Here is a 12286-nt window from a genome sequence, read left to right as displayed (position 1 = left end):
GAATCACTCATTGTTGCCCTTTGAAACAATCATGTGAAGTTTAAAAATAGAAAGAAAAATGTGTAGTCAAAAGGCTACATGATGCATTGAAGGGTTCATGGCTACCAATAAGTAGTTAATCAAGAGTAAGGACTTATATTTTTATATTTCACAGAGATTCTTAAAAATTTCAAAAAAGATAAATTTTGTGCATTGTCAAAAAAAAAAAACATAATTGTAAAATGTGTTGTCAATAACTAAAAGAAATCTGATTAAATTAAGAAAACAACATTGTCAGTATTCTTTCATTTTAACTTATAATTTTAGCGACGGTACAAAATGCTGGATGCCCCCCCCCCTTCTTAAAAGAAGTAATATAAATTAGCATATTAAAGTCCAGAAGCAAATTATTTATTTTTTACTTTCTGGTAAAGGAAATAGTGTTCGATTCGAACAAAGCATTCAAGATCTGGATTTTGATAAATTTTCATTTTTCAGACTTCTTTGAGTTTGAAAAATACATACATATACGTTTTGATGGAAGGAATTTGGTATATGGATCATTTAAAAAGTGCTTAAATATGAATTCCGTGCAATTGTTTCTATGAAAGTGTTATACACCAGGGAAGATGTAAATCTAATATGTATTGTATGATTGTCGAACTTTTTTTTAAAAAAAACTTTAGATTAAATTCACATTTAATCAAGTAAAACACACACACACATATATATGTTACCGTTAAAGTATGAAATCCGTTATTTTGTAGAATACCTAGTTATTTCATGAAATAACTGATCGTGTCCGTTAAAGTGTAAAACTCTCTCGTATTTCATGGTTTAACTAGTTATTTCATAGAATAACGATCTGCGGCCCGTTAAAGTGTAAAATAATCTATATCATATATCTCGCACGACAAATACATTTACCTTCCACCCCTACTGCATTTATGTTTTTATTTCTTTGTTTTAGAAATAAAAAATATTTTTGTTTTAGAAATAATGCTCTTTGTAATTCCAAGTGTCATTTTAGTAATCCTTGTTGTAACAAATGATTTTATGGTACGTTTCCATAAATACCATTTATACGCTGCATAAATTAGATAAAATGCTTCTTTTTCATTTTAATTGTCCATCATTAGTTTAATTTCATTTTAGATAAATTGTTTGTTTTACACTTTAACTGTCTCTCATTAGTTAATTTATAGAATACCTAGTTATTTCATAGAATAACTAGTTAAAGTGTCAAATGAATAACATATTACACACTTTAACGGACACGATCAGTTATTACATGGAATAACTAGGTATTCTATGAAATAACTGCATTATATACTTTAACGGTAACATATACATAAAAGGATAATAATAGGGGAAAACATGTACATTATTTTTCTCCATAGCAATTTTGGATATTGATAACCAAAGACTGACACATTTTATACTTTACCAAATAAGTAAAAAAAAAAAAAAAAACCATGCTTTTTGAAAGTTGAGATAATATCTTATTCATAATTTGTCATCATTTAGTCCTACAGACAAGAATATGGATGCTATAACCCTTTATATCATATATAAATAACACTGTGGAGTCCATAGGGTGGTCAAGTATGTATTATATAATCTTATCCAAAAAGATCTTATGAGAGTCAATCTAACCCCCCTTCCCTCCCCTTCCTTTCATCTGGCCTAAATCTCTGAAAAGTATCTTAACTTTTCAGAAACTGTTTTAATAAACCTTTTAAAAATCCTTATTTGAACTCCTTGTAGTATTTCCTTTAGATGCATGCCTGTTATATTGTGTTCCCTCATTGGAAAAGAAAAATGCATGCACATCATATTCATTAACTAAAATGTATAACATTATCTATTGAACCATTCGAAAGTGTACGGATTAGGCTCCACAAACGGAATGAAATCTCCAAAGCTTTACTTGGTGGTGCAGAAGTTATAACATTTTCTCAAAGAAAGCTCACATGGGTATAATTTTATATTAACCGTAAAAGAAAGGGCAAAGAATGTTAATATTTAACTACAGGTGGTGCAGAAAGCTATAACGGCAAGTCATAAGAAGGTCACATAGATATTATTCTATATTAACCGTAAAAGAAAGGTTGAGGAATGTTAATTAAAAATGTATTATATTATACTGTAGGAAATCTCCCCCATATAATCAAATACACACAAATGCACATGAAAAAAGAATTTTAAACTAAATGCTGGCTAAATACCCTTGATTGGAATAACTCTTAAGGAAGTAATATTTAATTAAAAAATATATTTTATAGAAATACTCCAAAATTTTTAAGTATTTGAAATGTTTAATTTTTTTGCATGCTTTTCACAAGTGTTATTCTGAAAGGGATGGTTTTAACAAAGTCTCTGTCTTTTTTTATAGAATATTTTTATGTGAAGTAATTTAAAGTATAAGTGTCTCCATTATTTATATATTCCAAAATTGTAATATTAATATTTTTTTTTTCTTTTTTAGCCTAACCCTTACGACTTAAAAGAGTCTCGAGGTTCGTGGAGTGCACTTCAACAATCGTCCGCAGCTGCCTGCTACCCCTACGACCCGAGTGGACTTGCCACCTGTGCCTCTTATCCTGACAGGTAGAACAACACATGTGCTCCTTATATAAGTCCCAAATGCTGCTCATTTTACTTTACAGTTCTACACATCTTGTTAAAGTTATTTATGCTGATAAATGACTGAATATTTATCTTTTAATTATTTTATACCTACACTTTTATAAGATAAATTTTATCCATACTTAAAAGAAAGTTCATATAATTTAAGAGAAGCTCGCAATTGAATAAAACCTATTTGATTTCTTCAAGTGTTGCTACCATGTTTGACACAATGGTGAAAGGAGAAAGCTCTAAATATAACTTTAAATTTAAATAGTGTATTTTCAAAATGATTCCACTATCGTAATATAATTGCACTTACCAGATAATAACAATAATAAATTCATTCCAAAAATAACGATAATAAATTCAAGCAGACGATTTACAGCTCTGCGTTAAGTAGACTTGCCAGATATCCAAAAGTAAAGATAATAAATACAAGCAGACTATTTAAAACTCTGAGTTCTGTCGTTTTCAGTAGCTGATTTAATGTTCCATTACATGCTCCTATGAAAGAATGAAACTGACGATGCAAGTATTTTCGATTGACTTTAACATTTCTGTCTTTTAATTTATGATTTTAGTCTTCACTATTCTTACGAAAATAAATGTTTTTTAAAAGAATTTAACTTATCAATTCGATAAATTAATCATTATATTAAATAAAACGCTTCTGCAGAAAATAAGTACCATTCGTTCTAAGAACATTATGTTCTTAGTTACTAAATTATTTTTCTCCAAAATAAAATTTGGATTTTTTTTTTTTGTCAATTTTTTAAAAATATTGTTTTAATTTATTCCTGTATTTTCTTTGAACTTCGCTTTCATTATTCGGATGAGACACATTTTCACTTCCGTTATTATATTGAAAAAAGGATTTACTTGAAATATGAGAGAAAAAAGATAATGTTTCAAAAAATATTATGAATTATCTTAATAATTAACAAAATTATCATTCGATCTACATGAAATTGCTAATCAATATATTATATTTCAAATTTGTTTTAGTGTGAAATAATTATTGCTCAAAGAAAACCGTAATAATATAAAAAATTTTACACAGTACGTACTCATAAATAGAACAGCTGCCGACAGAACTGAAACCGCAAATAAGACGTTTCTACCAAAAAGTTTGTCAACAAAACGTTTTGGCCAATTCTATGATTTCAGATACCATTAGTTCTTCATTTCCCCAAGCAAAAAACTAAAGAACAAAATGCAAGACCGGAGCAATGATTTAATCGTTAGTATCATTCACCGAAACTCATAATAATGTAATAAGTGTTTAAATCTAAGTACAATAGCGCCAACCAGCGGAGTTTTAATTCTCTAGTTGCCCTTGGCGAAGGCAGTCAAAAGCGCCACCTGTAGCGAAGGAAATTATGCGCGTCTGCTCGCTTAACTGGGACTGCGAGGCACGAGAATTAGACAAATGGTTCCCTAATATCGGAAATGGAGATGAAGCTCTGATCCGATAATTATGGGCTTGCTCTTATGGGGAAGCTATTTCTCTTATTTCCAAATGATAATTATCGAATAATAACTAAACGGAAGGTGGCTGGAACCTGTGTTTATTCTTACATTAGCGGAGGAAGTTCGTTAAAGATGGTTTGTCCCGATTTTTGCAGAGGTTGATGGGAGAAAATAAGCAATTCTATTTCAAGGCGGAAAAGATGATTTCTTTCGTTAAAATATAAGTATATATTTAGCTCTCCTCAGAATAGAACAAGTTGTATTGTCAAAATGGTAGATTTGACGATTTTAAGGAATTACTTCATTTGAGACCTTCCTGAATTTGTAATATGATTTTGATATCTGACTGTTCGTCGAACTTTTAACGATAACTTTTAAATGTAACGAGTTGGAGCATAAAATTCGGCTTATGGTCTTTCATTAAAATCAAGATACAGATTGAATTTTAAATGAATAAACACAAAATAAAGTTTAATTTCGTGTCAGTTCGTGTGCGTGTAAACAAAACAACTTCAAAATCCCAGTGAGGTAAGTTGATAAAATTTTGTATATGGTTTCATGATAAAGACTGAAAAGCACCAAAATGTGGAAGCAAACCATATACCTATTCATATTCATGTAAATGTAGGCATGCCACATTAACAATGAACTAAATTTCTGAATTTTAGATTGGGTTTATTATACTAATATTATAGATCTGTGTGAAATTCTGGACCATATAGCTCAAAGAAAATAGTCCCTATACGACCAAACAAAAAAATTTACGTCTTCCCCACACACACAATTTGCGTTATAAGTTGAAGTTTCAAGAGCAAGTGGAATGGAAAATACATTCTTTGTTTTTACTTTTTGATCAATCTAAAATAACATCAAAAAATTTTCTTTTATTTTATTCAAATTTTAATCAACACTATATATCTTTTTTGCTGTTGTCGTTGATGAAGCAGTTGATAAACTTCAGTTTGTATAGAATGAGGGCACAAAAAATGAATTATGAAAAAAAAAAAAAAAAGGGGAAAAAGAAAAGAAAGAAACCGATCAGATGTGATTCCTTTATAAAAAGTGAAATACTACTATTTTCTGGAAAAGATTTAATGCCGCCAATATTTTATTTTTCAAAATAAACGTTTTATCATTTGATTTTGTGGAATCCTGTTGTTTTATTAAAAATCAATGTCTTTTTCAGGAAAAATGAATGTCTATTGAGTTTTTTTCAGAGAAATTATTTTATTGCTCATTTTATGGACTCCTGTAGTCTCATTAAAAATTAAAATCTTCTTGAAAATAAATGATAACCGTATAGATTTTTTTCAGAATAGCTTCTTTATCTTTCATTCTATGGAATCTTGCTTCCTTCTTAAAATAATAGTAAATTACTTATTTATGTGAGTATTTTATGAGTATGAGTAACTTATTTATGGCGCTTTAATTTGAGAATCTAACATTTATATTGGAAGAGAAGAATTGTTGTATAATGTCAGGGCATAGCCTAAGATGATGTACAACAAAATTTTAGAAAAATTGCTCATTTGTATTTATTAAATGATTACGGGTTCACTTGAATTGATACAATTCGAGACGAAAGAAAAATGTCATTCAAAAGGACAAATTCTTATTCTATATTATTTTCGTTCAAAATTGCTTTATAAGGAATAAAATATTATTTACAATGCTAAAAAAGTTTCATTAATGATATTGTAGCGAAACTTGTTCGAACTTGGCGCGGACTGAATGCCTCAATGGTAAAATGCTATGAATTAAACGCGACCTTTTGCAAGTTCGTATTTGACTGCAGACAAGTTTCCTTAAAAGTGTGTAGTTATTTATTTTCTGTTACTTATCGTTTGTTCTAGAATATTCTTATAATTTCTGTATCTTTCTAAATCTGGAAGGTTCGAATCATTTCGCCTAATGCATAAAAACAGATGTACGGTTTAGTTCCTTGAATAAAGTCTCGAGTTGAGATTAGCGAGAGTTTTCTTGAATTACTTAACACACGGTTTATCTACTAACTTCATCTAAGTTTAGTACGCTAACTACATCTATGGAACAATATTACAATTTTGTTGAAAGGAATTTCCATAAGTACATAATTATTCACTTTTCTCATAAGTTAATATTACATAAATATAATTAAAACATTTATTAATTTCGATCTTTTTATTAGTAAAGAAAATTGAATAATTATACATTTGAAATAAAAACTGTATTAAACATGCAAAAGACATCATAAAAAATTCTGTAGTAAGAATCGGAAAAAGCCATACATTTGTATGTTGTGCCTTATTCTGTAGAAAACATCTTTAAAGCTATATAAATAAATTTCGAATATTATTATATGAAAAGCGTAAAGATTTTGATACTCTAGGTTTTGGGCTTTTTATAATATAAAAATAATGCAATAAAATTGAGATAAAAATTTCAAACAAGTACATCAAATACAACAAAATATTAACAAAAGTAGAAAAAAATTCGGAGGTTGCAAAGTTTGGTTTGAATTTAAAAGAATGAAATTAAAAAATGTTCCTAAAAATAATAATTTTTATAATGTTCCAATGATATTTGAGAGAATCTTTTGATAGTAAAATTAAAATCTTCCCTCTTGTCGAAAATATTAATGTAAACTAATAATTTTATTTCAATGTTCAATTATTAAGTTTCAAATTATTTTTTTAAAAGCAGCAAAGTTCTTGGATAAATATTCTACTAAGTATTATTTTAGATATTTTATTATTAAATATTATCAGCAATATTAAATATGATCAGCAACATGCCTGAAAGCTTGAAGAAGAACAAGTAATTAATCTTCCGCCCCCCCAAATAATGACGAAAAAGCTTTTGCAGAACAGAGGACTATGAGATGCTGAATTTCTTATCATTGGTTGTAAACGACATTCCAACTATGTGCTTAATTATAAAATGCACAAAACGTTACTAGACTGCGACAAAAACAGAAACTTCAAAAATACTTCTATAATTATAATCGTAAAAATACAGTATCGCGATAAAGTTATCCAATTCAATATTGATAAAAAGTTTTTCAAATCATGCGTTTCTATATCGGTTACATTGTCATTACTAATGTGAATTAAATACAGGGTGGTTATAATTAAACTTCCGCTATAAACAGCATTCTACAACGAAAACGAGTCAACAGATTAAAACGAAATTTGCTATATAGACTATGCACGAAATGCGCTCCCGGAATTTTGAAAAAAAAAATTATTTCCAAAATGCACAACAGAGGGTGCCTTTTGCAGAAAAACATTACATTTAACACAATAACGGAATACAGAAACAATATTAACAATCCAGAACAAAAATTATGAGTAATAAAATGAAAAACCGAGAAAAGCTGGAATTTTCATAACGTTTCATGCGCGAAGTATCATAACTGATCAGTTACGATCTGCTGTTGAACATTTTGCAGGTGAATGAGGGTGGTCACTTGGTGCATCTTTCCCAACATCGTCCTGGACACGATTAACTTCTTATGTGCATTCTATTCTTGTTTCTGCAAACTGAACTGTTGTTTTTTTCTCAAACAGCGTACTGTTATTTTTTTCCTTACCTTTACTTATCTTTCTTACTGTGGTCCGATGACAAGATGATCAGAAACTATTTAATAAATGTTAATATCGTTTCTGTATTCCGTTTTGGTCGTTTATTGTGTTAAATGCAATATTTTTCCGGAAAAAGCGCCCTCTGGTTGATATTTTGGAACTTTTTCGAAATTCCGTGAGCGCATCTCGTATATAGTCTATATGTTACCGTTAAAGTATATAATGCAGTTATTTCATAGAATGAATACCTAGTTATTCCATGAAAGAACTGATCGTGTCCGTTAAAGTGTGTAATATGTTATTCATTTGACACTTTAACTAGTTATTCTATGAAATAACTAGGTACTCTATAAATTAACTAATGAGAGACAGTTAAAGTGTAAAATAAACAATTTATCTAAAATGAAATTAAACTAGGCAATTAAAATGAAAAAGAAGCCATTTATCTAATTTATGCAGCGTATAAATGGTATTTATGGAAACGTACCATAAAATCATTTGTTACAACAAGGATTACTAAAATGACACTTGGAATTACAAAGAACATTATTTCTAAAACAAAAACATTTTTTTATTTCTAAAACAAACAAACAAAAACATAAATGCAGTAGGGGTGGAAAGTAAATATATTTGTCGTGCGAGACATATGATATAGATTATTTTACACTTTAACGGGCTGCAGATCGTTATTCTATGAAATAACTAGTTAAACCATCAAATACAAGTGAGTTTTACACTTTAACGGACACGATCAGTTATTCCATGGAATAACTAGGTATTCTACAAAATAACGGATTTCATACTTTAACGGTAACATATATACCAAATTTCGTTGCAATCCGTTCATCCGTTTGCGTTGTAGGATGCTGTTTATAGGGGAAGTTTAATTATAACCACCCTGTATATTGCATGATTATTATTAAGTATTTTATATAAAAAAAAGTCTCGTGAGTTCATATTCAAAACTTCATATTTCAAAGAAAAAGGCTTCTTTATCGTTAGTTGAGACCCTCGGGGGGGGGCACCTCGAAATGAGGATGAGATGCTTCCGGCATGGTGGTTGGATCTCGCCACCCTGGAGGGTACACTAATAGGTGGGGGATCTGACTCCCCCCATCGATGACGGGACGTACTTCCTTCGGCGAGGGTTGTACCGTGGCCGGTGACGGCCCTTAGGACTCAACCACAGTTCCCGCCAATTGCTGTTGCGGCGGTCCGGTCATTCAGTTTTTATGGTTTAAATCCGTGTGCCTTAGGGCGGGTCGGAGAGTTAGAAGGTTGACTTATCGTTAGTTGAGAAATTAAAATATGTTTATTTTAATTTCTGGGGCATGAGATTCATAAATTTCAATACCTGATAGCTGTAACTGTTACTGTATGAGACATAGCTTCTGTATCTGATAGTATCACGAACTCCAGTGAATTTGCTTAAATAATAAACTCTAAGAAACAAAAGATGCCCGAGATTGACGAAAAGCATCCATGATTGTAAAGATGAAAGAATTGTATCTTTTGTTAGGTTTATATCGCACTATATTTAATAATAATCATAGGAGATAGATTTCGAAATGTTATTTTTTTCACTTCCTTAGTGATGATATAATAGTAATTTACTGATTCACTTCATTAACTAAAAAACCCAGGAGAAGCTTCGAACTTACTTTTAAGCTTAATAGCTAGTACTTTCAGTATTTCATTAATTACCAGTTTTTAATTTTTTTATATGACATAAAGTAAATTCAATGGAAATATTTGTTTATACCACGTCTGACTTGGATATCATAGTATAGCAGTGGAAGCAAATGCTTTCCTTGCTTATATATTGCACAGTAGTTACCACAGAAGTTGAAAAGGCAGTTCGCGGAAAGTAAAGGCATTTTGCATTATAATAATAATTGGGGTTTTTTTTCTGTAAGTTGTTATGCTTGAATTTTCGACAGAAGAATATCTTACTATGTTTAAAATTACGCTACAAAATTTCCAGAGGTAGTATCCATTTTAATGAAATAAAAATATAATTATTAAATGGAGTTTTCATAGAGAAATTAATTACCCAGAGTGGGCTAATAAGCCATATTTACATCAGCAGATATTTGCATTTTACATTTAGGGACCATCTTCATATTTAGATTGTTAAAATCCCAGCTTTGTTGTAAACATTAATAATAACATTTTTATGACACTCTAATAACATTTATAAAGTTATGATTCACATGTTGCAATTGATTATTCCTTGTGGAAGTTCAAGATTTACGGTACTGAAATTTTCTGGAAAAGTTCGATCTTCTGCAAAAAGAAAAAGTCGTTGTGAATTTTGATTAAATAATACTTGAGAGTGCATTGCTATTACATTGAAAGTGCTAAAATTCCAAATCATAAGTTTTATTGCATGAATGAACAGAAAAAAAAGAAAGTAGATCCCTTATTGTTTCCTCAAATATTTAGTATGCCTAATAAGAATTTAAAGTTAATTGAAACAAAGATAAAATTTGCTGATTTTTTCTTTTATACGTTTTATTTCAGAAAATTCATTTACATGTTTAAATATTTTAGAATCTTTATAAAACACTCGTTTTTCTCTAATTTATAAAGCATTACACCACTTCATTTTATAAATTTATAAATAAATTGGTGCTGCATTTCATTCACCAATAAATGACAACTAGTCTTCATTGATATTTTATTTTTGAACTTAATGCTACTAACAAATGTATTTTTTTATTTTCACACAAATTTTCGTACTCAAAAGGCACAGATGTGCTATGAATGTTGCTACAATATGGAATGCAAATGACAGAACATCACACCGATAATTCATTTTTTTTTTTTTTTTTGTTCTGGTTATCTGTGATTTTAGCAATTGGAATATATTTTTTTCTCTTTTATTTAAAACAGTCGGCATTTTATCTTATATTTTATTATTTTATACATGAATATAAATTTTAAATTATGCATATTAATTAAATAGAATTTCTTTGAAAGAAAGAATTATAAAAACGATCTTTCGATTTCTTTTATACTGACCTTTAGATCTGAGATCGACATAAAAAAAATATTTATAAGCTCTAAAGAGCTAATAGAGAACTAAAAATTATTAAAAAAAATATCTACGGTATTCAATCAAAAAGACCAGCATTATATTTAAAAGCTTAAAAACATGTATGTGTTTAAAATTCATTTGATGAAGACATAAAATCAATGATTGCTTAATTCGCGGATAAATTATTTGACAAATAACTATTGTCAATTTAAAAGCTGTCAAATAAAAATAGTTATAAATATTTTAAAATTTAAAAATCACTTCTCTTTTTCTCAGTAAGTAGCATATTTTTTAAAAAAAGTAGTAATTTAAAAATGAATTATCTTTCAAATTTTATGCATTATTTTGTTATAAAACATCTTTGCAAACCTCATACAAAACTGTTACAAAATCACTTTTTCCAAGAGAGATTTACTCATTACGACACTCAGGCGAATTGGAACAAAGTAATTTGTCACACTTAGAACAAATAATAAAAACAAGTTTGTTATTTACTATTTGATTAAAATTTTCTTTAAGATGTAAAATAATGGCGGTGTGTAACGTTTTGAAGTGAATAAAAGTGTTAGAGGAAGATTGAATACAATGAATGCTTTGGTCACTGAAATGAACACATTTTATTAAAATATATAGAAATGACATAGAGCATTTGCACATTATTTAAAAATTCTCTGACAACAGTTATTAATGATTGAATCACATGTGGTCTTTTCTAAATTGTGTAAAGAAATGTATGGAGATTTCTGTAGGAAAAACTAAGCCAACATATAACATCTCAAATAGCACACTTCAATAGCTAGGAATCAATGTTTAGGCAAATATTTTGTCAAATAAACAGGAAAACAATTCTTAACAATTTATTTTGTTATATCTCCATAAAACAATGACCCTTGGTTTTATATAACTTGAATTAATCGTAAGTAATATATCAGGCATACACAAAAAATGCGATCTTTCATTTATATAATCTTTTTTATCTATCCATAATTTTTAAAGTGGTAAATTGCCTATAACCAATAGAATTGCAGTATTAACTTTCGCAACTTAGAGTCGCTGTATGATGCAATCTAACTCATTAGGGCGTGAGATTTGCACAGACATTTCAATTAATATGCTTGAAGTTTCTTTTTAAAAAAAATTTCATAACATTTTACAGATATGTAATACTATAATTCCAGTTATTTATAATTTTCAGAAACTGCAACTTTATCTTTACAAAATATATTCACAGATGTATAAACAGTTAAAAAAAACATCTAGATGTTGCACCTGTAATGCAAGCAATACCCTGACCTAGCCATAGGCCACGCGGAAATCTTGATGGGGCCACCGAAGAGCAACCCACTTAGCACGAAGGAGTAAATGACACTTGATGACATTAGACACAAGCAAACAAACAAAGGACCCTCTAGAGAAAACGCATATTGGTACAGATAAAAGAATAGGAAAAACATTACATTTTACATTACATATTAAATTGTGAAACATTAAAAATTCATAAAATACATTAAATGTACGTTCACTTTTTGCATTAGGAGAGAACTAAAGACAGGAGCTTTGGCAAAATGTCCCTAATAGAAGATTTAATGATTGGAATTTTTAC

General features: G+C 29.1%; 1 protein-coding gene across 1 annotated transcript in view; it reads left to right on the top strand.

Moving 5' to 3' along the window:
- Positions 1-12286, top strand: part of LOC129956520 (iroquois-class homeodomain protein IRX-4-like) — a 69486-nt gene that overhangs the window by 38787 nt on the left and 18413 nt on the right. Inside the window, exon 3 of the mRNA XM_056068442.1 lies at positions 2468-2589. Within this exon, the coding sequence (XP_055924417.1) occupies positions 2468-2589 (122 nt within the window). The remainder of the gene's footprint in view (positions 1-2467; positions 2590-12286) is intronic.

Source organism: Argiope bruennichi, chromosome 11, assembly GCF_947563725.1.
Source record: "Argiope bruennichi chromosome 11, qqArgBrue1.1, whole genome shotgun sequence".
Lineage (NCBI taxonomy): Eukaryota > Metazoa > Arthropoda > Arachnida > Araneae > Araneidae > Argiope > Argiope bruennichi.
Note: the sequence above shows the minus strand (reverse complement) of the source record. Positions and strands in the feature narration are given on the sequence as shown.